The 21,746-nt window shown below is 38.5% G+C and overlaps 1 protein-coding gene across 5 annotated transcripts in view; it reads left to right on the top strand.

The window, feature by feature from the left end:
* Positions 1 to 21,746, top strand: part of CHID1 (chitinase domain containing 1) — a 127,492-nt gene that overhangs the window by 90,968 nt on the left and 14,778 nt on the right. For 4 of the 5 annotated variants that reach the window (XM_042884544.1, XM_042884540.1, XM_042884542.1 and 1 more), the window contains exons 11-15: positions 5,960 to 6,040; positions 8,943 to 8,985; positions 10,831 to 13,281; positions 14,097 to 14,192; positions 14,614 to 14,758. In XM_042884544.1, coding sequence (XP_042740478.1) covers positions 5,960 to 6,040; positions 8,943 to 8,985; positions 10,831 to 10,929 — 223 coding nt within the window. In that variant the 3' untranslated portion in view covers positions 10,930 to 13,281; positions 14,097 to 14,192; positions 14,614 to 14,758. The remainder of the gene's footprint in view (positions 1 to 5,959; positions 6,041 to 8,942; positions 8,986 to 10,830; positions 13,282 to 14,096; positions 14,193 to 14,613; positions 14,759 to 21,746) is intronic. The other variant, XM_042884545.1, reaches the window with a different exon arrangement.

Here is a 21,746-nt window from a genome sequence, read left to right as displayed (position 1 = left end):
CCTGCCAACCCTTAAAAGAGGTCTGGGAAGGGCTGGATCCTGGCTCCACCCCTTCTGGTGCATACATTGCATACACCTGAGCTCCCCTGTGTTGGCCCTGTCTTCCCACTAGGTGTTCAATCATTGGTTCAGGCTATGACTTAGCATTTCTGCTATAGTGTGCAAATGCAGTCAAACTAAATGAAGATATGTATTTATTGAGGACTTCAAGTTGAGTTATGTACTGAATTCATAAATGCAAATAAATCCTCTAGCTAGTAGTCAAAGAAAACTTCTTAAAACAGGATAAAATAGAGCAATTCTTTGAGCTGTTCTGTAACCACGTCCCTAATTACATTCAGTTCTTGTCTGCATTTTTATTTCTGTGATGTTGCTTGTATCCTGTTTTTTGTTCTAGCATAGTTAGGTACTCTACTGTTAACTGCTGTCTGACAGGAAGGTACCCTTTGGCCAGAGGCAAAAGAGGTATCCAGACAACAAAACTGAGTTTTAAAGGAAAGGAACTCATTCTTTCAAGAGAGCAAGGCCTGCCATAACCAAACTGCGCTATAATCAGTGATCTTTCATGTGTTAGGTTAGATAAATCAGAAAGAAAAATCTACAGCTAACTGAAAAAATGCAGAGGGAAATGTCGTGTGATACTTCAGCTAGGAAGTTGAGACTTTGGATGTGGTCAGAACAAGAAAGATTTCTGTTAGAAAATATATGCAAACTTGATGCATATGGAAAAAAACTGACTTAGTAAATAGCTGCTTTCATAAATAATTTGCTTGGGAAAAGAAAGCTCGTGTTTTGTAGCCCCATGTAAAGCATCTCAAAAAAACAGAGGATAAAAACAAAAATATTAAATCTCTGTTTATTGCAAAATAATATGCAAGTGCTGGACATCAACATTAAAGATATCCAAAGACATAAAGATCTCCAAACAGACATGCAAACCTTTTGCCTCAGCCTGCTGTGGCCCTGTTGTCTGGGAAATATTTAATGGTTCAGAAATAAATCTCTTGTTTTCTTTGAGATTTTCAAGTGTTCCTCCTGTATCCGTCAGTTTGAGTCAAAACCTCAAATACATAAATATGCACATCTTTTTCTGCCTCATCTGTGGTTTCTACTATTCTTTCATCCATTTACAGGTGTAACTTTGTTTTCCTTTTTATAAAGGAGAACCATTTTGGTTACAATGAGAAAAGATAGCATCCATTAGAGTACTTTCAGCTGTACTTTCAGTTCCCTTGCGTAATTCACCTGCTTCAGTACTGAGTAAGCTCTGAGACACGGCTTGTTCTTTATCAAACCACTGTAGAGTTCAATGAGGATAAGGAACACTATTAACATACCCATATATGTGGAAGTGCTGTGTTTGAGCTTCCTTCTGTAAATTAAGGAAATCAACAGAGAAAGGATTAATGGAGAAAACTGGTGCTTGTTTATAGATTCCTCCTTTCTGGACTGCTACTTGGATGTACTCAGCACACCACAAATACTGCATTTGGTTTTGTTTTACATGAAAAAGTCTGAAGATGTTAACAGAATTATTTTTAAGTACTATACCTTGCAGACAGAATAAATTAAGGCTTCTAGATGTGCTCTCCACCCCTCTCAAATGCATGGATCCTCAAAGCAAAATCTGATTTTATGTTTGCTAGCTTGCTCTTTTGATTCTCCAAGGTATGTAGTAGCTGTCTTTTTCTTGGATATCTCGTTTGCTACTGAAGTTGCTTCTGGAATTTGTGTTAAGTGAAGTCCAGATTATTTGAAGTCAGTAGTTTATGCTTGCACATTCTAAGTAAATATTTTGTTGCTGAGTGTTGAACACTGAGAGGAAATGGGTAAAAGGATGCTTAGGATCCCTGTCTGGTGGAAACTTACCTTCTTGTTCACTGACACCACTCAGCAACGTGTGTGTTTGGATCCTCACCCTGTTTATTACTATATATATTTATATGTACATATACTACTATGCAATTTCTGACTCTGCAGCTAGCCTTTTCATGAATTTATGCATGCTTGTAAAGACTTATATCTAAAGGTTAATAAACTTCAAGACTTCTCTACCATTTGCAAGCTGCAGTCTTAGGTGTCAATGGAATGAGCATGCAAAATATCTATATAGTCCTTTTTCACATTCTCTTTCCTTTTATGTTTTCATTTATTACCATTGAAGGTATTCTCTGGCTTCTTGTATATTCAGCATTTCTGCAGATACTCTTCAGAACTGTTCTTTAAAAAAGAAAGAGAAAGGCCAGAAAGGAAGCTTGAGACTCAGACGCAAGCTACAATATTTTCTGCTGCAGCTGTAAAATGGAATATTTGAATACAAAATTATTTTTGACATATTCAGAACTATGACAGCCCATCATCGGTTTTGTATAATTTCTCTTGGCCAATTCCATATCTTTCTAGTTCTCTCACTACCCGCCAAAAAGCACCTTTTTAAAGAGTTGTTTCTTGCACTACCAATGCTGGCTTTACTCAGATGTGAAGTCTTAAAATGTCTCCTGATTATGTTCTTCCTTGACATTTTCTCTCACCAAAAGGAAAGCTACAAGTAAAGCCTGAACAGCTACATTGTGAAAGTTGTCTGTATTGTGGTAGTTGAAATTCAACACTAACAAAAAGCCATTATTGAGTCATGGAATCATTTAAGGTTGGAAAGGACCTTTAAGATCATCTAGTCCAACTGTCCACCTACCACCAATATTGCCCACTAAACCATGTTCCTTAGTACTAGATTATGCAAATATATGTGTATTTCCTCCAAAAAAATCTTGATTTGAAGGAAGTTATTAGTCCTTTCACGCAGTGCCCTGATCTACACAGAGCAGCAGGGAGAGTGCTCAATGCTGTTTGAAATATACATACCAAGATAAAGAATGTTCTTAGGAGTACTACCATGAATACCATCTTGTAGTTGTTTCTCTCGGTTTGTTTAACATCAGAAATCCAAACTCTGGAACTGTAGAATGCAAACTTTTTGCATATTTTCTCTGTTTTTTATTAAGAGAGAGAACTGTCTGAAAAAGGGAAGATGGGTCCTATCTAGTGCAATCTAAAACTTCAGTTGCTGTGGATAGGAACCATCTGTGGGCACGGAGATGCAGTTCCTGCTACATTCAAAGTTTAATAACCAAGTTAAGGCTATTGTAACTGAAACAGACTGGTAAAAGAAAACGTAATGTCAATCTTCTTCTGATTGGCTGTGCGTACTGTAGTCAAAACAGGTGTGCATTTGAGCCTGATCTTGGTTTAGTTTTGTCTGTGTGTGCATAACTCATTTTACGTTTGAGTTTTGGGTTATTCCCATTCAACACACACATAGCATGCGCACACCCCTTCTGCAAGCTGGATAGTAGATTCTTATGCTTTCTCTCAGAAGAGAGAAGGCTGTTTGGGATGAGCTCTCTGCCCATCACTTTTCCTCCTTCAGAACCTGGAAATGAATCCAGAACTCTTGTATCCCATACTTGTCTGTCTCAGTGTGATGGAAAATTGTGTCAGTTGTGTTTGTTGTTTTTTTTTTTTTAAGTGACTTCACGTTTGTGGAGTCAAGTACCGCCTCAACTAAGAGGCAATCTGTGCTGGTGTAGCACTACTATACAATGTACAGATAGGGTAGAGAAGGATGGAGTATGTGAGAGTTGTCTGCATGCAGTAGAATTCAAACTGAATGGGAGCTAACTGTTTTTAACACTGTACTTTGAATTTTTGTTGTCCTTAATACAGACAACGTTAATAACAACTTAATGCATTTCAAGTAGGACCCCAAGATTAATGGAAAGCATGTCAATTTTGTGCCTAATATTTCTTTTTTCCTTAACTCAAGCTTGGAGCTAGCATCATCACTTTACATGTGATTTAAAGATGAATTCTTTCATTTTTGCTCTTACATACCATGTGGTAAATGCCTAGAGGCAGGAGAAAGGGAAATAAATTCCCAGTGCGTGGTCAGGATAGGTTCTCATTAAATAAGGTGCATGCCTGAACAGCTTTATAATAATAATATCTTATATGTAGTAGGCTCTAATGACTGCTGCAAGTTACACTTCTGATTCTAAAGCTTGCTCAAATGTGTGTTGGACATTCTATAATCTTGTTTTTTTTTTAGCTACAGAAGTGAGAATTTCCCATCAAAGGATATGTGATCAGGAAGGAAACTGTGTGCCAGGGTGCCTTGACTGGTAACTCTTGGCTGTAACATCTTGGTCCTATATTCTGCATTTCCCATTATTATTGAGGTCACCATTCTGGAATGGGTTAAAAAACTATCTTTGAATGTTCAATACACAAAACTAGATCTCTTTACATATTTGTCTAATGGGACAACTTAACGTTTTGTATTTCTTAAAAAAGGTAGGGAAAGTTCCAAGGTTTAATTACGATTATTTGAGAAGATATGTTGTTACTGGGTGTGTGTGTACTGAGGAATAGTGCAGTAGCTGCTACCATTTTTATTTATTTATTTATTTATTCATTTATTTGCTTATGTAGATGCTTAAGGAGCACATCTGGGCTGGCCTAAATATGAAATGAAAATATTTTCTAACGGTTCTGCCAATAGGTGACAATTTACCAATATACTAACCACAGCAGAAGAACAAATATTCTCTGCGGTGCTGAATGTTGTGATTTAGATTAGTAGGGAAGGAGAGAGTGAATCTTTCTCAAACAGAATTGCAAATTCTCCCTCTCTCCCTCTCTTTCCTATACCGTGAAATGGAGTTTCAGCAATTACAAGATCAGGGTGGTATCTGATGAAAATTGTTTATAAAAACTTTTACTTAGGAGGTAGAAATTTCAAATAAGACTTGAAGTCATATTTCTCCCTGCAAATCTTGTCATGAGCAGAGACGTTATTGAAGAAATGAGACGTATTATGAAAGACACAGTTTTAACAGATTTTCTATAAAATCGACTGATAGAAAAATAATCTTTACTGCTACTTATGACAACTGTATTTGCTTGTGATTGATTAATATAATTATGAAAAAGATGGAGTACTGCTGATGGGAGTTGAGATTTAAATTGCTGATACAATCCCCAAGGAAAAACAGAAACCAATGGACTGTGGCCAGATAAACCCCCTAATATGTAGTCCAGAAAGTCATCAGAAGAGTTATTTCAGCCTTATTTCTGGCCAAAGATGCAGAAGGGATGGAAGAACATGTGGAAGAGACTCCTCTCATGACTGTGGTGCTGTCCTTGGCAGCAGCTTGCCACTTTTTGGTGGACTTCCAGGAGGCAGCAGGCAGCATTGTTTCAGTTGTGCAGTCAGAGATGCAGACACAGGGAGATGCTGTCCCTACACTGAGACAATGCTGGGGACGAAGAGCACCAGCTTAGACCATCCTAACCATTCCACACTGGTTCCCTGCGCAGTTTTTGTGTACCAGTAATTTTCTGTCTTTGCTTTGTGTCACTTAGATATGAGGTAGACAATCTCCCCTTCAAAATGTCCATTGCAAGAAAATAATGCCAAGAAAAGAGTGGTGTAGATAATTTTTCTAAAGGTTTCATAGTAGTAGGTTTTCCTTTTAAATAAGCTTTACATTTTTTATTTCATTCTTAGAGTGTTAACTAAGTTCCTTTTATAGGAGAGCTTTTTTCACATAATAGTGAGTTAAAATTAATAAGTGCCTTAATTAGCCTCTAGGACTAATTTCAGTTCCTTTGGCATATAAGAATTAGGCTATACAAATATTGAAGCGTAGTGAAATCCTGTGTCTTTGTAGATCTTTTTAACTAATTAATGTAAATTCCTTTGCTTAAATAAAAAAGCTTAAAAACATGAACATGGCAAATTGGAAATGTGCTGAGAAAATGATTTGTAATCAAGAACATTTTGATACAATATTTGACATCTAAGCACGGTAAAACTGTGTTTTCAAGACTGTCTGTTATTTAATTCATATCTGATTTTTAGAAAAGTAGTTAATTCCATATTTGTGTTTTTAATTTGTAGGTACATTGAAACCTTGAAGGAGCACAAACCAAAGATTGTCTGGGATGAACAAATTGCTGAACACTACTTTGAATACAAAAAGTGAGTTACAATTATTCACTAACTGTTCTACAAATATTCTTAGACACGGCCCAGCACACAATGAATTACCAGTTAACTGTAGTATGCAACTGAAATCAGTAAATGGAAATTTTGATGTCTGTGATCTGTGTGTCAACATGGAACTCTAGTATAAGAGTGCCTCAGGCAAGGGAATTAAACCAGGGAAGGATTAATGAAATAATACAAGCTAAAACAATCTTAAGAAGAGAAGTCTGATGAGTCATATCGTTGGAAGTTATCCATCAAAATTATCTGCTGAGTGCCGTTTACACTGTGCATCTGAAATGAGTACTCTGAGCTGTTAGGTGATTGCTAATAATCAGCCAAATGTAATTCTCCAAACAGTCTGTGGAATATAAGAGCCTTCACAAGTCCTACTGACTAGATTGGTCAGCAATCTATCAGCAGTCTAGATTGGCCTGCACTATGTGAGATGGATTATAGAGAACATTATAGAGTATCAGGTGAGTAACAGAAGTTGTTATAAAGACTGGGAATGTTTTCCCAAGAGTGTGAAGAGAATAATTAATAACTGTCTTCTTTATTCGTCATGAAATGATGAGAATTCATCATGTAAATATTCATGTAAAGATTCAGTAAAAGTTCATTCAAAACAGACAAACAGCAAAATCTTACTAAGCTTCAGTAATAATTTGCTATATATTGTATACAAACATTAAAAAAATATGGTAAAATTATACAAACAAGACCTCAGTGTTGCTCCAAAACTTTATCTTGTATACTACCCAATGCACTGACAGCATGAAGAGAGCACACCACTGAAAATGAGTGAAATGCATTTTGGGGTGCCTTAAGAAAAAAGCAGCAGAGTTAGTACATTTTTTTAAATACCTTTTCGATTGAAATATTTTAAAACTCAAGAAAGAAACAACAACAAAAGCCCTGTCCTATCTGTATATTTATAATTAATTTTCTAGGATTCTTTCAACCTGCAATTTTATCCTACCTTGTAAACTCCTCAACTACATGCATTTCTTATCAGAACAAAATACATTTACCTCTGGTCAGCAGTGTTTCAATTTATTTTCTATGTTTTTCTGAAAGGACTGAAATCTGTGTTCATTCCTTTTTAATTCTGCAGTATCCTGTTGCACAGTTACTCTGTGTAAAAGAATTCAGAGATTTTTCATGTTAACTAAGGATAAATAAACCAGAGGCTTAGTTTTACTAATCTTTAATGCAAAATCCAGTGGGAGGCACAATGGCCATGTGATGACAACTTGCTCTTGAGAGTAAATCTGAGGGCTCTGTTTGAATGGCAGGTATCTGGGATTCATTCTTGAAGCATTTCCTGAATGTCTTCTTCCAAACAGGACATGGAAAAGAGAAGGCATGGCAGTAGCACTACCTCATTTGCCTTCGAAAGGCAGTCTTTGGAGATAATGTTGTTTGTAGGCTTTCTGAAAGAGTTTTCCATGCGTAAAACAAACTGGATCAGAAAATCACTCTAAACTCCAGCTATGCTGTGGCTGGCAGGCAGTCGTGCATCTCAGCGTGTCTGCAGTGGCTCAGCTGACTGCAGGGGAGGCTTATTTAAGGGAGCTCTTTCAGTGACCACCTTGCTTTGTGAAGTTCCAGTTATTTTGGATAGAAAGAGCAGGAAAGCCTGAATATGCAGCAATAGTAAAACACCTCACCAGGCAATCTTGCATGTCTGCAATTGCTAAGAAATCAAATTACGAATCTTCAAGCAAAGTACAGTAGTGGGCAGAGACTAACTACTACAGACAGTTACAGGAATCTATTGTCTCTAAGTGCACTATACTGTAGGTACACATTTGCTCAAGATGAGTGATTTTACCAGCCAGTGTCCACTTGGTCTGGCCGAGCACTCTACATTTCCTTCTAGCCTAACTGGAGAATTGATGCTTCGAGACCACCTCTAACTCATCCTTCTCATTATTTGGAGGTTTAAAATGCAACCTTGGCTTTTGTGCCCAGTGAAACTTGCCCTGCCCATACACTTTATACTAGTATTTAGCTTAACATAAAAGACAGTTATTTGGGAAAATTGTTCAGTTTCCATCTGACAACCAAGTGTCTTTATCTTCTTCTAGGTAAGCATTTAGTAGGCACATCTCTGTGTTACTACTGAATGGTTTTACAATGTTGCATCCAGTTGCAGCAAGATACTGAGGTGTACTTACTGAAATCTAATATCAACCCATTTCTGTTGTGAGATTTCCTTCTCACTTTGCATCTGCTTGGATGTCTTGGAGTCTCTGTTTTAGCTGTTTTACCTCTTTTAAATGTTGTCCTCCTAAAGACCACTCGAGTACAGTAAATAAATACCTTGCAAGATACTCTGATAGATACTCCTGTAACTGATACCTGCACATTTATTTGACTTCTAGATATACAGTGCAGGGGTACCTTCTCCTAACTCCTTTACTTTCCCCACCACTTTGGATTCATGTGCTCTGATGTGGTTGTATCTACAGCAGAGAAGGGCAGGAGTAGAAGTTTTTGTCTGCATTAGAAATGGAAGAGCAGTAGAGAACATTTTGGCCCTATGCTGTAGCCAGGTGTGGGCTGAATGGAAGCTGATGGCAAAACTGTCTAATTTGAGAGTCAGTTTCAGCATCCAGAATGAAGTGGCCATTAGCAAAACATCTTAAACAAGGTACTAAATTGCAGATGGTCTCTATCTTTGATATGGACGTATTAATTCCCAGGTACTGAACATACTAGCATATCTTATTTTTGAAAGCAATATCTTTTTCACAATAAAGTCAGCAGTTTTCTTAAGCACTGTCTTTGTTTCCTTATTATTGGAAGGAATAAAACTGTTTTTTCAGCTAAAAACTGTAAGAGAGTCTAGTAAAGCAATTGTGACTATTTTTTTGTCCTTTATTTTTAGAAATAAAGGAGGAAAACACGCCATCTTCTATCCAACACTGAAGGTAGGTGTGACTTTTTCTGGCCAACGGCAGTAAGAGGAAAGAAGTATTTACTTGACTTGGATGATTAAGATACTTTATAAAATACTGAACTGGGTTTAGACTTTTATGAAAGAATTCAGAATTTATGATAAATTTATCATCAAGAATTTATGATAAAAGGCTTCAGCTTCCTGTGCAAGACTTTTTTTTTTTTTTCTGTCTAAGGCATAATGGGTTCAGGGGGTCTTTGAAGCTTTGCCATGTCTAGAGATTACAGACACCAGAGCAAACCAGAGCTCTGGAAGGAGCTGTTTGAGCACACAATTGATGTGCTAACAGATGCTGGATTGTCAGAGAAGAGACTGACAAAATTTGCCCTCTGAACAACTTTGACCTTACTGAAGTCCTTTGGCTGGACATACAGTTTCTGTCCACACAGTAGTCTGCAGTGTACCAAAATACATGATAAATGGTTATTTGCCTTAATTCCTAGTGAGCTATTTTTAGATTTTCTCCAATTAAACTAAAGAATTTTAAGCCTCTGCTGGCTTCTGTAGAAGGAATACATCATATTTAGAGAGAACAGAGACATTCAGTATGGTTATACTATTGTGAGCATTTTCCAAAGCTCCATTTTTCTGAATGGGAATATTGTCTTATGCTCTGTTAGTTACAGCTATATTTCCCTTCATTAATCTAAAACAGGTGGAAGTACTAGCACATATGGGATATGAATTGCAATGTCTAACTCTGTTCTTGCTAGTATCTGCCCTGAAATTTCACTGCAAATCTATCAGAGAAAAGACAGATTGCGCTGCATGTTATCACATTGCATTCTCTCTGCTCTTGTGTTAAAATTTCACCCTTCTAGAATCAGACCTAGCCTGAACAAGAACATTCAGTCCTGTAGGTTTCAAGATTGCAATGAAATATTTAGAGACTGTGTGCTGAGGTGAATCAAAGAGTTGTTCACATCATGGCGATCAAAATGGTCAATGGAACATAGAATTTTGGTTTATTTCCCCACTCACAAATGTGTTTGTTCCCCTTTTTCATGTTGTAATCACTGGTAGGTTAAGCTGCTCAAAACTGACTTGTTCGTGGTTAGCTAAAGGCAGGCATGAAGTCCAGGCTGGTAGATATTAATGACACCTTGACATTTTGTTCTGTTTCCTGTGGAAGTGAGTTTTAAAGACATCGCTGTGGTGTGAGCTGTTCAAACAGTGCTGCACTTCGAAGTAAGAAAACCTGAAAGTAAAAGGCTAAAAAAAAAATTAATTGTTTTTATTGTCTGAACTGACAGAAGTACAGAACACAAAACACAATGTTACTTCCCTTGTAAACCAGTGTCTAAACCAAATCTACGGCAGTAGCATAGATATGTTTTAAATTCATCTCCCAGATCTCTTAAAAATAGAATTCTGATAACAAAAATTATGACTCTGTCCTGGGAGAAGGCAAGGGTAGGTACAAGATCTCGATGGTGGCTCTAATTGTCTTCAGTGATAAAGTTTTATTTTACCCTTGGGAAATTTCTGGGAAGAGTTAGAATTTCTGTACGTTGGGAAATGATAGCTTAAATTAGAACAGTCCTTTGCATAGTTCATAAATCAGATTTATTTCACTGGCATTTTGTCTATTTAGCTGGTTATCGTGCATTAGGTCATTGAATTAACCGGTGTAATGAACTGTCTCTTACTGAATGAGTGCTTGCTAGCCAGAGAAAATTTGAAATACAGACTTTGGGCTTTTCAGAAGTTCAAGGATGGTTATTTTTAAAGTCTGTTAATGGCAGAGAGAGATGACAGCATGGAGTGTCTGATGCCTCTGACTAAAAGCTAATTGCTTTATGTGTCTTTGTCTTAGTCCATCCAGTTGCGCTTAGAGCTTGCAAAAGAATTGGGCACTGGTATATCCATCTGGGAACTGGGACAAGGCCTGGATTATTTTTATGACCTGCTTTAAAGTAAGAGATGATGTGGGAAAGACTTTTGCTTCACTGAGACTCCACCTTCAATTAATTTGAGTATCCCGGAGAGGTGATTTTGAAAACATTTTTTGTAATTTATTTCATATCTGTATTAAACTTGCATTTTTCCCAATAAAGAACTTCTTGTTTTGCCACATAGATATGATTGTTGGTTTCTGATAAAGTTCAGAGGAAAAAACTTGAAAGCTTCTGAATTAACAGCTTAGAAAGAGACCGACCTGTACAGCTGGGATGACACTAGAAGTGAAAATATTTTTTTTCTGCGAGAAATGAAATGGACAAACTGATACCATCTGATCAGGGTTTAAGGTAGATGTCTCTCAAACAATTGCTGCTAATCATTTAAGTGAACAAATAAATTAATCAGATTATGTCTGGCAAATTTAACATCTGCTGGACTCTGCAACCTGCTGTCTCTTAATAAGGTAAGTCAACATAAAATGAAGAGGGTGGGTGTGAGGGGAGCAATTAGATACCTTACCCTAGGGCTGGTAAAGGATTGAATACTGACTGTTAGCTCTGTTTGTTTTCTTCATTTTATTACATTGCTTATGTAGTTCAAAATCACAGTAATTCTGATTCATGACATGACTTGTTTCTAAATCATTTTTGTAAGCAGGAGATGATGCTCTGTGATTTCTCTCTTCCACTTAGGCTGCTTAGTGTCTTATTTTACAGTACTTAGCACCAGTGCATGATGCATTAGTGATTAGTTTGTGGGAACTGTAGTGTTTAGCACAAAAGGCTACAATGGAAATGAGAAGTATTCGTGTAATGATGGATTGTGCTGATAACCCCAAGAGAACATCATAGCAGCACTGACAATGCCTTTATTTAAGTAGGTGCTATGAATATAGTGACTATCTTTCTGAATAAAGCTTTTATTATTTAACTGCACCCATTGGTGCTTTTACCTCCATGAAACAGATTTTTTTTTTTTTTTATTAAATAGCTCAGAAGCTATTAATTAGCTTAAAAACAGCCCTGTCCCCCCAAATATTGTCCCTGCTTTTTAGTTTATAAGTTTTCTGTTTGTAGAAGTACACAGGCTTCAAGGTAGTTTGTTGTAAGGAAGTAAGGGGAGGTGGTGGGAATTTGATGAGGGTGTTGCTGGTCCCCAGCAGAGATCCAGGCAATAGCTCTGTACTCCCACTGGTGTTCTTCTTGCCACTTCCAGTTGTCACAAAGATAACTGCACTCCTTCTCTTTGCATCCACTCTTCCCAGTAATTAATCTCAGTGGGGGATTTATTTGCCCCTGCTTGTTTCAGCGGAATAAATCCCACTGTAATCCACCATTGATTAAAAAACTATTGATCTTCACCTCACTGATTTAGTTCTGGCATCTCTCGACTTCTCACATTGCAGTATCCAGCAGGGTTTACTAATCAGGCTTCTTTCTTCCATACCATTAGTACTGAGATAATTTGCTACGTGAATCCTCATGTTCAATTAACTTGAGCTTTCTGGTTCGTTCAAAAGCAATTTAAAAGTCACTTTTGGCAATGGTATCTGCGCAAGAATTTAGTTCCATTATGCTGTTTTTCTACTTTCAGTGGCATTAGTGAACCAGAATGTCTCAGAAAAAAGATGATCAGTTACAAATAGAAGAGTCTGGGATCTGAAATGGCATGCATTGTCAGCTACTAGCTGGTAGGTAGTGGTTTTAAAAGTGAAAGTTTTGGGGAAGAAGAAAATATTTCATTTTAATCGATTGTTTCCTCTCTAGAAAGGATAAATGTAATTTGTCACGCTTCTTTCTTCGTTTTTTTTCAATCTCGTGATGATTCTCTCTGAAGTTCAACTGTTCTGTTTGTCTTTGAGTACAGCTGTGCTAGGGATAACTGTCTTTAGCATCCTCAGAGATGGAATGAATACATACGTGTGGCAGAAAGAGCAAACTAACCCTGCTAAATCATGAAAAATAAATTCCAGAGGAGAAGTACATTGTGAGTTTGAGCAGTTCATGGCATGAGGCTAAGGATTTTGCCTTTTTGTCTCTAAAGGTAAAACATTTATTGCTTCAAAAATAACAGTTAAAAAGAAACAGAGTAAGCACAGTTCTTTAGCATGAAGTTCTCAGAAAATAAAATACCAGGCAGGCATTTGATTGAACTCCCAAATGAAGACTTGCTACTAATGGATTTATCTTGTGATCGCTTAATTTCTCAATGTGTGGCAGTGTCAGCTTGTGTTTTATTAGATATCACAGAATGCAAAAAAGCTGTGTACCACCAGTGACCCATGATGAAGGCAAGTTTCTCTTGAAATTTATACCTCACTGCTTGGATGAAAAGATGACACAAGAGTACACAAGCTGGTACAAAGGTGGGTTCTGTAGGGCATCTGTTTTTTTCTTTCCTTCTGACAAGAGGAGCAAGCTGAGCAAAGGGCAGAAATGGGCGAGAGTGTTGTGTTGGTAGTGCTGTAAGAACCGTGGTACTGGGCAATTGACTTTCATTTCTATGCTTCAAAAAGAACAGCAAGCACTGCTTTGTGGTATATGGAGACATTGTTCGGTAAAATGGGGTTAAAAATTTCCGTCTGTTTTTCCTTAGAAGCAAATACTTCTTAAATGAAGTACTTACAGGGCCAAAGATATTGGACTTAAAAAATCAAGGTGTGAGGGGAGAAATATCTGGTGTTCCTGTTAAAGCAGCAAAAATCATGAAGCAAGCAGTAAAACAGAAATATGCTTATTTCAACAGAATATTCTATCAGTCAGTTTTCTAAAGTACTAGTAAGAAGACAAAAAGTTGTGCTCTGTCACCTGACTCTGTTATAGGAACAAATTAACATATGTTACAGCAAGATCTCAGGTGCCATGAACAGTATCAATTACCTAATTGATGTCAAGCAGAGCTTTCTTACATGTGGCCCAATTGCATTTCCCCATGTTTTGCTTTTTGGAGTTAGAAAAGAATAGAATTCGATTAACACTCATTCTTCAAAATGTTGCTAAAATAAATAAGAGCACTTATCATGCATTAGCATTTGAGATTAAGAGCTGAAAATCTGCCTTTACGTGTATTACTTTATAAATAAAATGTATTAAAAATTGTAACTGAAAAAAAAAAAGCAGATGAGTGGAGTCCAAGACTCAAAATTGAAAACTATTTGTTATTTTACATTCTCCACATCAGCTGCTGAAAGCAAAGCAAAGGGCCACTTGGGAGTTGCTTTCGTGGGGCACAAAGGTTATCACATTTGATCCATCCATCATATGGAATTCATATAAGGTAAGATTTAGTAATTACTTGGTGTGGGAAGGAAAAGCATAAAACAAACTAAAATCTGTCCCTCTGTGCGCAACTTCTCAGGTGGGAGCAGAACTGCGTCGTATGCTCACATGTTGCTTTGGAGGTGGTTAACGAAGCTCATGTGAAAGTGCTCAGTGTGCAGGAGCAGAATATTGATTTTCTAGAAACTTTCCAGCTCTCCTAATTTCATTCACCTGAAGCAACTAATTGCAACAGGTGTGATGCAGTGGCAGGAAGCTACAGACTTTCCAGTAGTAGACTGTGTGCTTTGTGATTCTGAAATCAGTGGCTTGGTATCAGCCAAGTAGGATGGTTGTGTTTCTCTGCACATGCAGCCACAGTAGATTGGAGTATGTTCCAGTTCTCTCATCTTTTGCTGTGATGATCTTGCTATATGCAGGATATTGCTTGAGTGATGCACTTCACCTTCCTCGAAGGATGGGGGAAAGAAGTCGAAGTCAGAAGATTTTGACATTCACTAGTTTACACCACCGTGTAAAGCCTGTGTGTCACAATTGCCTCTGCTTCTCATCCTGCTCCAAAAAGTAAGACTGAGTATTTTTTTTCCCTTATTTCACGTGTTTGGATGTATTATAGAAGCTCAACCTCACCCCAAAGAAAAACCCTTAAGCCCTAAGGACATCAATAATTTTTGCTAGTTGTTAGTTTCTTCTTCTATTTTTCCTTAGAATCTGCATTTAGAAATGGTCTGAGTAGGCATTCCAATGAGGTCTCCTCCAGTGCGCCAGAGCCTTTGGTGTGTGCTCTTTGTAGTTGTGAAGAATGGATCTGTGACTGAAAACAGCAAATGTGCAGTGTCTGCCCAACTTAAGAAATTCCTTAGGATTGAACATGTCTGTTTTCACCCAAAACCTAATAAACATTAGAGAAAAGAAAGTCCTCTGATTTTACACTTGTAGCCACGAGTAGATGAAGACCCAGCAGCAGCAATATCTGCATTCTTGTGCTGTAGGAGTTAGGGGGAAGGTGCTTGGGAACATTGTGCAGTTGCAGTGAGGGAAGACAGAAAGAACTGCTGTTTTGTTTGCCAAACTGGCTCCCTCATCCCTGCAGTTACACAGTGATCCTGTGATAGGGTGGGAGAGCTTAGCTTTGCTCAGAGCAACTACCTCTGTTCTGATTTCCTTCTTGCACATATTTGCTGTCCCAGTTGCCAAGATGGAAGCTTTATGAGTAAAACAGTCATGTTGTTTTAACTCTACTACTTCACACTCCTCTGTGAAAAAACTCTGTGCTAATAATCATTATTTGTTTTCTTTAAAACAACTGATGTATTTGGCTACCTGAAAGTCTAAATTCCTTTGTTCTACATTTGAGTTGCAGCTGGTAACATACCATGTAGGGATGTTTGAAGTAATTGACAGTAGCTACAAAAAAAAAAAAAAAAAAAAAAAGGAGGGAACAGACTCTTTAGCAAGGCCTGTTGTGATAAGGGTAAATGGTTTTAAAATAAAGGATGGGAGAGTTATACTGGATGTAAGAAAACAGTTTTTTTCACAATAAGGGCCATGAGGCATTGGCACAGGCTGCATTCACCACAGAGAAGTGGTGCATGTCCTGTCCCTGGCAACATTCAAGGGAAGGCAGGACAGGGCTCTGAGCGCCTGATGTAGCATAGGTGACCCTGTTCACAGCAGGGGAGATGGACCAGATGGCCATTAAAGGTTCCTTCTATATAAGATGATTGCATGACTCACTCAAGTTCCACAAATGCATGCAGAGAGGCACGCATCTTTCTTGGCAAATATGTTGTCTCATGTTCTCCAACTACAGATGCAGCTTAACCAGGCAGATTGATTTTTGGAGTCTGGGTAGCTTGCTGCTATCATTTTGAATTAACTTCAGAAAGTATTTTATTCAATGATGCCTTTAGAATTACAATACTAAATAGTTGTCTGCTGCATCAGGTCTTTGCATGCTGCTTATGTTTTTTTAACCCAGAACTTTCTATTAAAATTAAATTGCTTTTGCTGTTAGCTTGGAATTGTTTTAGATGGACTTTCTGCAGCAAGCAGGATTTGCCGGGATTTTAAATTCCATCTAATTCCTTCTTTCTTCATTCATATCAACGCTGAAATTGTAGTTGACATAAGGATGCATTTGTACAGAGGAGACTGGCTGAGCTCACGTCTTGAAAGCCCACTTTAGACGTTTATTGACTATTTTAAAGCACTGAGGGCTAAATCACACCTTTAGGTATTTGTTTTAGTGCTTGGGATTACTGACTGATAAAAGAGAGAACGTGCAGTAAGCTTCAGGAGTTTTGTTTTCTATGTGACGAGATTTATCTGTTGTTTTGATAAGAGATAAAATTATATAAATAAAGTGATGGAGAATATTAATCTTCCCTAGGAGAGTGAGGACTTGCCTGTTTGCTCTGACACAGAGTACTCAAATATTTGGCTTAAGCGAGGTCCAGGTTTCAGATCAGACTTCATCTCCTCCAGTCAGCAGTTGCTGTTGAGTTTAGCTGCATCACTTAAGGAGGTGGACAGGACAGGAAAGGGCAGCAGAGTTCTCATAGCTGTTTGAGAGAAATGAGTGAGAGGGAATGGAGGGAAGCCACTGCCTTCAGAGGAGATGCTTTCTCCTTTGCCACTCCTACAGGAGTGAGAATAGAGCTACACTGACCAAAACAAAACCAAGTCTCTGCATTTTCAAGGTCTTCCCTGTGCCTTATCTTTCTTGGAGCCAAGGAATACGAAATTTTTTGGCAAAATTGAAGCTGTATACTTGGCCAGTGTATCTGTAAAAAACTAAGGCTACTCTTCTGATGACTTCACCCAGTGCTTTTTGGCAGAGAATTAAGTTACTCAGTCAGTTTTGTGCATCACAAAGTGAATACTGTAAATACTCACTGCCTTCTGAGATATGTATATTGGTGTACAAATTGAATTTCAAGCATGTGCAGTATTAAACTCATTTATCAAGTAGTTAAGAAGCCACCTTCCTCTCTTTCCCTTTCCTTGGCAAGGAATTCAGGAATTTTGGGTTGTTGGAAATAACTGCTTTGAAAGTGCAGGTAGGGTTCCCAGAGCAGAAAAGAGGCAGGAGATACACAACATGCTGTGTAGAGAATGGTGTTCCAAAGAGAGCACTGCTTTCAACAGGACTGGCAAACAAAGGATGGAAGAAAAACAAATGAAAAGTAACTTTTTCAGTGTCACATAGTAAGCCTGTCACAAAGTCAAACAGAGCTAAGGTTTCTCTATCCCATTACCTGCTGGCTGGCCTCTACTGCAGTCATCAGAAACCAGAACAAAGCAGGGCCCCTTCCTCAGGACACTGTTCTGCAGTCAGTACTTGGAGAAAAGCTTAATGATTTGTTGACAACAAGTTGTTGTGCATGCATGAGTGCACAGAGGTCAAGTTAAGCATGCTGCTATTCCTCCCCTGTATCACATGTTAAGGAAGAACAGCTTTGAAAAGAGCTTTACTTATGGATATAGGGACAAATAAATCTAGAAAGAATAAACAGAAATAGTGATCTGCACCATCAAGAGGAGGAATTAACAGCTGCAGTAAATCAGAAAGCTGAAGACAGCAAGCTTTTGAAAAATCCAGCTGCTATTTCCTAGCCCATGTAGTCACTGTTACGTGCTTTAAAAGGAGGGTATTGGAGTTCTGTCCTCACGCCGCTAGAGAGACTGCTTTTCCTCTGAGGCATCTTTTCTGCAGCACAGCATTAAAACACTTCTTCCAGTGCCCTGGTCATTGCCTGCATTTCACTCAAAAAATGAAAGTGAGAAGGTTCTGCTCGATTCCTTTGCACAGCTGACCTTGTGCTGTTAACCTCACCTAAGAACGTGCTCCACAGGATGTACTTCTGTCTCTGAAAGTCACTGCGTGCTCAGTGCGGGTGAGGTGTCTGAGCCAAACCACTGCTTATCTTTCTGTCCCAAGCCATTTTGTTTATAGGTAAAGGCATGATTTTCCTGGTGTTCAGGCACTGTTACTACTTAAAGCTGGATCTGGAGTCTTTTCCACTGACTCGCGTGTTGGGAGCCCATTTGGGTTCTTAGATTTTTATTGTTGTTTATAATTAAAACAGATTTTTAGCAGTACAGCTGCAGCCTGATTGCCATTCTTTTAATGAATCTCAAATGAAAACATGATCCAGCTTCATCTCCTGCAGTTGCGCTGAAGAAGTGAGAATGGGAGAAATCAAGAGTAGTAATGGTGCCTTTCACCCTTCCTGCATTAAGTATATAAGCATTGTTTGGAAGGACAGAGCAGCAAGTGGTTTTGTGTGATGAAAAAGAAAGCATTACTGAGCATACAGAAGTACTGTGCAGTTGTATAGCTCAGCCAGTTTTCATGGATCCTGCTGCTTTCACAATAATATCCTTTTGTTCCCTTTTTTAAGACATTTCCACTAGCGGCATCATATCACTCATCTGGGGCCATTCTGGAATGGCAATAGAAAGCACAGCAATGCCAGCAGAGAAGCAAAAGTACTAGGCTGTAACAAGTGAGGATATGCCCAAACACAGCAGCCAAAAGCATAGAAATAAAGGAAAGAAGCTACTTACCCTTAGAAGGCCTCCAGTACACAGGAATCTTCAACAACATTCCTTTACCTCCAGTGCCAACCCTTAAATGAGGTCTGGGAAGGGGTGGATCTTGGCTCCACCTCTTCCAGTCACTCACGTACATTGCATACACCTGAGCTCCCCTGTATTGGCCCTGCCTTCCCATCAGGTGCTCCATCACTGCTTCAGGCTGTGACTTAGCATTTCTGCTACAGGGAAGTAAACAGTCACATTTGAAAGAATTTACTTCTAATTTCAGAACAAACCTGAAATAATAAAATCTTTCTTTGTGAGAAGCATTTGACAGTGCAGGTGTCAGGCACTTAAATTTGGGCAGTTTCATCACGATGGTAGGGAGATGCCATCTACAATGTCTGCAAGCATGAGCAAAGCAGGGCAGCAGCGTGACTCACTGCACATGGAAGTGTTTTTGAATTTTTGATGGAGCTGTATTGGACTGGAAAAGCTGAGCTGGAAGTGAGAGGCACCTGTAAAGCTCTCGGGTTCCCTAAGGGCATCTCTCCATCCCACGCTGTTCTTTCACTGTAAAACTTTACTGTCAGACTGCAAAATTCCTGATGTTCAGCTGCAAGGCAGCGTTTTGTGAGCTCCAATGTGCATCGCCCTGAGGAGGGATGTCTGGCTTAGTTCTGAAGTTATTTGTGCCGTGTCCTTTTCCATTGCTATTGAAAATGTGCATCAGAAGTTATTTAGGAATGTGAAGATGAGGCTAATTATTTGCACAAAATTAAACCCTACAACGTTGTAGGTTAGGGTACACTTTAAAAAGCACATCGTGTTTGCAAGCCCTGTCGTGGGTTGTGTACCATATATGTACAGTCTGTCTGGAAAGGCAAATGTTGGTCTGAGGAGCAGTAATTCCTTTGCAGAAGGAATCCCTTTTATTTCCAGGAGTATTTGGACTAGAGGCTGGTAACTGTCCATTCATAATCATGATTGATCTCCACTTAATTTGAGCTATTCTAGCTCATTTCTGCCAATGTTAAACAAAACTTTAAGAATGAAGAAGGTTAAAGAAGGAAATTAAATGATCGTTAAGTCTGCCAAGCTTCGTATTAGGGTGCGTAGAATTTATGGCAAAACAAATTTGGCTTACCTATTAGGAGATTATAAAGAATGTATTTAGAAGGAAGCTGAGATGCTTATTTTTATTTAACGTCCCAGAGACTGTTCTGCACATTATCTGAATAATTACTTCCCATGCTTCTGTAAGTAACACATTATTTTCTTTCAAACTATTGTGTACCTTAAGTCCATTAAAATGATTCCATTGTTTGGGTTTGTTATTTTCTGCATAAAGGAGCATTTGTAAGCACCTACAGCGAGTACTCCTAGAGGCATCTTATAAAACAGATAGCCAAGTATGAAGTAAAGCATAAACAAGCTGAGCTACTGCACATACAAAGGATTGATAGGATTACAGGGAGATCATTTCATTACCAAATCTGCAGTTGTTTGAAGGAGTGGCCTTTCAGTCTTACAGAAGAATCAGAATATTGTTTTGGTTTCACACTGGTCGCTTCTCAGGCCTTACATTTCCCTGTAGTCTGTGTGGCTGTACAGGCTGCTGGCAGAAGGGCAAAGATTGCTGAGTTCTGGGTAAATGAAGAAACCACGTTCCTCTGGGCTCCTGTGAATGGCCATGCCCTGCAGTCATTCAGGACACCTTGGGATATTTAAATTTGATGTACTGACATTCTTGTATGTAGAAACCTTGACAAAGTGCTCTGCGGGAGCAGATTGTCGAATTGAGTTTTGCATATATAGGAGTTAATACATGAGTTGTATGTGTGTAAATGATACCAAATGCTGTGATGGTAATCCCTTGTTAACAAAGGGATTGAATTGCAGAACAGAATGACTTACATTGTACGTCTTCATGCTGTATTATCCCCACCAAGGGTTTTGGAGCCCTATGTGTTTTCTAACTCTCAGTGCCTCCTCACTTTAATGCAATACCTGCAGAACTTCTTTCTAAGAAATGATAACTGTGTTTCTTCAATGATTCAACACTAAATGCAGTGTTTTGGACTTGATTGACCTGAGTATGGATGCATACACACAGAGTCTAAGCTCCCCTTTCTTTCATTTTTGGCAATATCCACGTTGCACCCTGTGGGCATGTTGCCCGTCTGACCACTGTTTGCTATCTGAAACTGTCCTGAGGTTGGGTTGAGTACTTTGAATCCTTCCACAAACCTCATTCTTGTGGCTGTGCTGGCATTTCAAGGCAGGAGAGAAGCGAGCTCTTGTCCTTCAAGGTAGGGCAATTAACCCAGTGTCTAGGCAAGCAGGGCAGAATGTGACTGCAGGGACACACCGACTGCTTTAAGGTGAATGGATTTATTGCACAGTTCCGGTAGTGTGGGGACATCCACCTTTACCTAATACCACCCCTTAAATATTTTTTGTTAGTTGGGAAATGTTTGTTTCCTATGCACTATTTAGGACTTCTCAGACATACAGAAGTACTTAAGATTAAGACCTTAATATTTAATAAGCTTTCTATTGTTAAAGAGTGAGCAAGCCTGCCAACGTGAGATTGGGCCGGCAGCTCAGTGGATTAATGGAAACAGAGTTGGATTTAAAAGCCCTGAATGATAATCTTTAAATATGCTTAGGCATTGTGGTTGTGCAATTTCCCTGGGGAATCATCACATTCTCTGCTTCAGAAATTGCATTGAAGACATAAATGAAGCTGCAGCACAACCTTTCCTGCCGACAAATCTGCTTTCATTCCTGGGGCTTAAATTCCGTGTTATGTGTCTGTATATGCAGAATGTCATTCCTTCAGGGTTTCCATTTTTTCATTTATTATGAAAATTTATTAATTGTTTCCACTGGAACAATTTAACCAAAACTGGAAAAAAAAATAAAAAAAAAAACCGAATTGCTCTGCAACTTTCTTACATGAACCAATATGTTGTTTAAGCTTTCACACAAGCAAATATTGCTATGT

The sequence above is a fragment of the Lagopus leucura genome, unplaced genomic scaffold, assembly GCF_019238085.1.
Source record: "Lagopus leucura isolate 7727_CA_CO unplaced genomic scaffold, USGS_WTPT01 Super-Scaffold_100044, whole genome shotgun sequence".
Classification (NCBI taxonomy): Eukaryota; Metazoa; Chordata; class Aves; order Galliformes; family Phasianidae; genus Lagopus; species Lagopus leucura.
Note: the sequence above shows the minus strand (reverse complement) of the source record. Positions and strands in the feature narration are given on the sequence as shown.